The sequence below is a fragment of the Triticum aestivum genome, chromosome 6D (assembly GCF_018294505.1).
Source record: "Triticum aestivum cultivar Chinese Spring chromosome 6D, IWGSC CS RefSeq v2.1, whole genome shotgun sequence".
Classification (NCBI taxonomy): domain Eukaryota; kingdom Viridiplantae; phylum Streptophyta; class Magnoliopsida; order Poales; family Poaceae; genus Triticum; species Triticum aestivum.
Window position 1 is genome coordinate 257,079,811 of NC_057811.1, and position 6,304 is coordinate 257,086,114.

Here is a 6,304-nt window from a genome sequence, read left to right on the forward strand (position 1 = left end):
TGGTCGGGCCGCTGCAGCCCTCGCTGCAGCTACAGCCAGCCCCCGCCACCGCCCCGATCTGGCCACAATGGCCGGCCGCGGCCATCGCCGCGCCCGCCGTCTCCGCCTTTTCCAGGCAGCAGCAGCTGCCGCTGCCGGCGCCTCCGCCGCCCAGCACCGGGCTGACTACAACCGTGCCGGCGGCTGTGCCGATTCAGCAAGTGCGGTTCCCGCCCTCGCCGTCCCAGCTTCCGGCCTGGTTGGCCGGGACGTCACCGCCGCCAGTCTACACCATGGCCGCGGACCAGCCGGCGCCCTCCCTGTCGTACGACGGGCCCTCCGGCTCCGCGGGTTTCCACGCTGGCTTTGACGGGCCACCGCTTTCCTGCGGACCACCTGTGCACACCAGACCAACGCCATCCTCTTCGTTGCTCCGTACCACCGAGCCGTACACTCACGACGGTCATGCTCAGACACCGCCGCGCTTCGCCAAGCTCGCCTTCGCCACCTACGACGGCGCCGAGGACCCCCTCAACTGGCTCAACCAGTGCGATCAGTTCTTTCGGGGGCAACGGACGCTCGCATCGGACCGCACCTGGCTCGCCTCTTATCACCTCCGCGGCGCCGCACAGACGTGGTACTACGCCCTCGAGCAGGACGAGGGCGGCATGCCCCCATGGGAGCGTTTTCGCGAGTTCTGCCTCCTTCAATTCGGACTACCGATACGTGGGAGCCGGCTGGCGGAGTTGGGCCGCCCTCCCTTCACCTCTACGGTGCAAGACTACACCGACCGCTTTCAGGCCCTGGCGTGCCACGCGTCCGGCGTGACGGCTCACCAGCGGGCCGAACTCTTCGTCGGCGGTCTGCCAGATCATATCCGCGTGGACGTCGAGCTGCAGGGACCCCAGGACCTCCAGACGGCCATGTACTACGCCCGCGCGTTCGAGCGCCGCGTGGTGGCCATCCAGCAGGCATCATCGTCCCGGGCCGCTGGGCCGCCACCCTGGCCGGATGTTCCCGCGCAGGATCGGCCTGCTCAGGCTTCCGCGGCACCCCTTGCCGCGACCGCGGCGCACCCGTTCCGCCGACTCACCTCGTCCGAGCTACTCGAGCGTCGCCGCCAAGGGTTGTGCTTCAACTGCGACGAGACCTACATGCCCGGCCACGTCTGCCCTTGACTCTTCTACCTGGAGGCTGCAGACTACATTGAGGAGGACGCCGTCGCCGCCGGGCTCGGCGACCTGGCCGCCCCAGCTGTCGCGGAGGTGTTTGACGCTGGTTGATCACCTCGAGGAGTTTAGCAAGCGCTTCCCTGCCTTACAGCTCGAGGACGAGTTGTTTGTGCAGGCGGGGAGAAGTGTTATGACCGGCATATTATGTGGGCTGTGGCCCAAGTTATCTTATCGTTATTAGGGGCTTAGCCCAATTATCTTATAGGTATTAGGGTCGTTTGCTTAGGAGTCAAGTAAACCTCTCTATATAAGGAGAGGAGATGTATCAATCTAATCAAGCAAGAAGCAGTCAGTATTTGCTCGGCTTCCCTTAGGGAGCCGGGAGACCTAACCCTAGCCGCCTCTTGCGCCGCCACCGCCTCTTCTCCACCACGCAAGGACGGCGCCCAGCCGCCGGCCGCCGCGCCCTCGACCTCGTCTTCCTCCATCTTTCCCCTACAATCTCCGCCCTAGAACCGGCAGAACCCTAGCTCCTAACACATACACTTTCCGTCGTTGTATTATTTTAGTTGTTGTATAATTTATTCATAATGTAGCATCTAGCCTGCAATGGCGATTTTGTGGGCAACCAATGTTTTATACATAATGAAAAGATTGCTGCTCAACTGCTCCCTTTGGTACACCCGCCTTGGGATGGCCCTTCCTTTGCCAAGTTTCTCCTGGCACTGGGTCTACACCGGTAACAGTGCATCACACTAGCAATGCGTATCAGCTGCTTATGCCACTTCAGTTCATTGGTGCCATTCTGACCTTCTGATTGTGAAAGTTCATAGTAACAGTATACAATTACTATCATGCTATGTAAAACCCAAATAAATTTTGATTGTTATAATCCAGATAACAATGGGAAAATTCTCCACTCACTAAAGTTTGATGTGATAAGCTAATTATCCTGTTGCGACATATTTTTGTTATGATGGTTTTGGAAATCCAAAAAAATTCATACTTTACTGTTACAATTTTTTTGTGATATGAGGCGAATTTGGCAATTTGTAAACTCATAAATCGGATGGCATATTGATGATATGCCGTATAGACTACAATATTAACGATCTGCTTTACCAGTCCTTATACTTGTTCACGTAGTAATTTTGTGATCTGTTCAGATTGTTGTGGTGAAACCATGAAAGGGATGAATAACTTAATTTCTTATAGCAATTTACTCTAACTGTTTGAAAAGCTGAAGTATTTTACCGGCGGTGGCACTTCAATGTTGGTGAATATAGTTCCCTAAATCCTGTCCCATTTTTTTTCAAGTGATCTTGCAGATTGAATTTCATTTTTTATGATCGTTGCCTGGTAGCATAGAACCTTTGAAAAGGCGCCATCTTGTTCTAGGCAAATGCAACCATGGTTGTAAAAGGCATTCTTGAATTTAGGCTTGCAACTTGAAGGCCACGACAACCAATACTGATCTTCTACCCAAACCATGGATAACTCTGAGTCACTGCTAAGAAGCAATGAGCGCACAAGTATCTATTCATTGTCACGTTTAAGAATAGAAGACAAATGTGGTTCATACTATTTCCGCAATCCCCCTTTTACAAATCAACCTAGCTTATGTCTCCCTACTCTTATTTTCCTAGTACTACTTGGTGATTTTAGTCTGTCTACCATCTCCGCGGTCTTGTTTTTTATAATGTGTATAATTTTTGTATTTTATTATGCTATTTGTTTGTTACCTTTTCTTATTTCTTCTCAAGTTCTAGTTAATTGTTTTGACTATTGTAGTTGAATAAAGATTGATATGCCACATGCTTGCACTTTTTCATTACTCCGGGAGGAATATATGGACATTCAGCTAGTACTCGTAAACAAAAATGAATGCTTTCCCTCTTTAATAATTTTTGATTTCATAGAAACCCAAACCTCTTGCCTAGGGTACATATATAACACATGTCGACTGGCCAAACCAACCCTGCCACAGTTACAATTTACAAGTGTCTAGGGTTGATGACTGATTGTGATCTTCACCTATGAATCCTTATTGACAGTTGTATGGGCTTGCTGATGGTTGCAGTGTCCATTGATGTATGCCTGTGCGGTATTTCTGTCGAATCACTATGTGGCAATGCCAATCATGTGGGAGGATGTTATATTCACATGTTAAGGCCATCGTGCTTGTTCTACTATCTATTGCCAGGATGATATCCTGAATTCCTCCACTGATCTTCTCCAATCATTGATAGGGTTCTATTAATAATAACATTAAGTTATTCGAGTTATGTTGTAGTTATCTTCCATTCATATTGTATGTCAATAATTACTCTTCCATCAGCGCAGTGAGTAAATTGCTCAGACAGATGGAGAATACTATCTTACATGTGTTGCACTGCCTAGCTTCAGCTAATCGAACGAATCCTATATTTTCTAGTGTTCCCTATAAAAATAACACAAGGAAGGTGAGCTAGCTCCCCAACATCCACGGTTGATCCGACCAGTTACACAAGGGCTGCATGCATGCCACATTTTATAGAATCAAGTCTTAATGATACTGACAGGTTGAATAGAATGATTTGCACCAGTCAATTGGATTGATACGCCATCAGCTGTTGATGCTGTTTTTTTGTTTAAAGAATGTTTGCAACTGCACCAATACTTGTCCAGTTAATTTAGCTTTCATTTGCTTGAATATGATTACATTTTTAACTAGTTGTAGCCTTTTTAATTGTCCCAGTTTTAAGTTATGCATGTTTGAAACTTTTTTTCATGTTCACAGATGAAGCAGGTGGAATTGCAATCTTTGGCACATGTTAGAAAGATCACTGAACTTCAGGAGCAATTACATGATGCTCGAAATACTGTGACATCCCTTCAAGTTGAGCTGCAGAGAGCAAATACCGAATTGGAGGAGAAACGGAAAACTTTAGCAGAGGAAAGAATGAATATCCTTCCAACCTGTGATAAGATTGGTTCAAATAAAAGCAAGATCTCTCGTTCTAAGGTGCATCTCCAAAATAGAAGTTTGTCATCAAAGGACAAAAATACCGTTTGCCGCGTTTCCAGTGACGCCAAAGAAAATGGAGCTGTTGTAAACATGGAAAACCTGTATCATCGTGGTTCTGATATGCCATCATTTATAGCAAGAAATAAGAAACGTGAGTTGTATCGTAATGGGTGTACACAGCGCATTCGCGCTCTTAGACAGCGGGGTCCTGCTGCAGACTCCTCTAAACAAAGCAGCAAGGAGGCTAGTGCGTCGAATAACCATTCGAAGACTGGAAAGAGCGATAGTGTTAGGAGCACTAGACAGACGAGATCCACCATCGAACAGATACTTCAAACAAAGTTTCTGGCGAACTGCAAGCGCAAGAGAGGTCAACGAAGCAGGCCTGGTTATAAGCATGATAGTTCTGATGTGCATGTTAAAACAGAAGATAAATCATCTGGCACCTCTGATGAAAACGGGTGTTTGCTGCTTCTTCAGGCACTCGAACATGATCTTTCACCTCCAAATTTGTTTTCCGGACATAGTGGTGAGGGGTTAACTGATTTGAAGGATGATTTGTTGATGGGTGGGAAGGTTGCTGACTTCAATTATTGCATGGCCTCCCCTGGCCCAATAGATGCACATGCAATCAGCAACATGCGAGCGACAAGGAGAAAAAGATCTAAGATGGTTAGGGTTTTTGAAGCTGGTTGTTCTGAGTCCAAAAGTGTTCCAGGTAACAATCTGCTAAGATCAACCAATGAGGATACCATTTTTGAGAATGGGCAGAGCTCTGAAAGGATAGATGATCACTCTGATACATCTGCCATAAATAATGCTTCCGTTTTAAGTGATGTGACTAAAATTCTGATTCATTCTAGTGGTGCCAATAATGATCAATTTCAGTCTGGGGACAGCTCCCCACTAGTATTTCAGTCAACCAAAAGTCAAGTTGATGGTGAAGGTACCTATTAGAAACCTTGTGTGTTTACATGAAATACCTTTTTTATGTAGATTGAACTCTAACTAGCCTAAAATTATGCAGGTGAATTACGAGCGAAGCATCCTGACTGCAGAACACCGGAGAATAATTCAGCAAAAAAGAAAGAAGTTAAAGTGGATGAAAGTTGCAATTTAACTTCAGACAGAGCTGATCATTTAATCATCAGCTCCTTGGAGAAAGAACAAAGCACGAAAGCAGCATCCGGTGTTTCCGTGCAACCTGAAGGTGTGAGATGTATCAAATACACATTCAATCGCAGGAAACGGAAGAATGTGTCTTTGAACAGCAGCAGTCTGGTTAGTCTAGCTGACAAACAAGAGTCTCTGGCAAAGCCTGAGACACAAAATCACTTGGTAGAATCACCTAAAGCTGACAAACAAGAGTCTCAGGCAAAGCCTGAGACACAAAATCACTTGGTAGAATCACCTAAAGGCGACAACCAACTAGCCCATGTTGCCCAACAGGTCTGTTATTTTATTTTCTGTGTGCTGCACGTCCACTTACGATGCATTATATGTATCCAAGTGTTTGACAAATTAATCTTGTTTTGCAGCTCATTTTGTTGTCAGAGCTGAAGTGGTAAGAATTTTGCAATGCATAAACCTGAAAGGCCGGATGGGTTCAGTGCAATGATGGTTAAGAGATATGCTTCAATAAGTGATGCAATAGATTCTTCAAGGGACGAGAAACTACATCTGCTGGCAAGCAGAAGCAGCAGCAGCAGCAGAGCGATCAAGAAATCTGGATCGTAGTTTAGCATGCAACAAAGAGTGACTTAACATATACCTCATCCAGTTGTTATTTTAGAAGAATGTACAAATTAGGTAATGAATTTGGAACTGTTATTTAGTAGATGTTGAATTGAAACTATTGGTTTATAAGCAGGTGATTATTTTTGAATTATTATGTGGGGTCATCGGAAACTTGATCGGGAAAGGATTGCTTTCTGGAGCCAAAAAGCGGTTCTACGAAGTTGAAAGCAGTCTCTATTCCCAAGCCTTCTGTTACTGGGCGAACTTTTTTTTTTGAAACAAGCCTTGCCGTTTTCATTAATTAAGAAGAAGATTAGACATAATTCTACCAAGCGAGAGAGTACAGATCACTCTCGCGGCATAATATTACATAAATACTTCGCACCTGCACGAGCCCAAATAGAGGCCT

The 6,304-nt window shown here is 46.1% G+C and overlaps 1 protein-coding gene across 1 annotated transcript in view; it reads left to right on the forward strand.

Moving 5' to 3' along the window:
* Positions 1–6,046, forward strand: part of LOC123144576 (uncharacterized) — an 8,453-nt gene extending 2,407 nt beyond the window's left edge. Inside the window, exons 3-5 of the mRNA XM_044563782.1 lie at positions 3,931–5,104; positions 5,186–5,607; positions 5,697–6,046. Of these exons, the coding sequence (XP_044419717.1) occupies positions 3,931–5,104; positions 5,186–5,607; positions 5,697–5,726 (1,626 nt within the window). The 3' untranslated portion in view covers positions 5,727–6,046. The remainder of the gene's footprint in view (positions 1–3,930; positions 5,105–5,185; positions 5,608–5,696) is intronic.
* Positions 6,047–6,304: the final 258 nt, after the last annotated feature.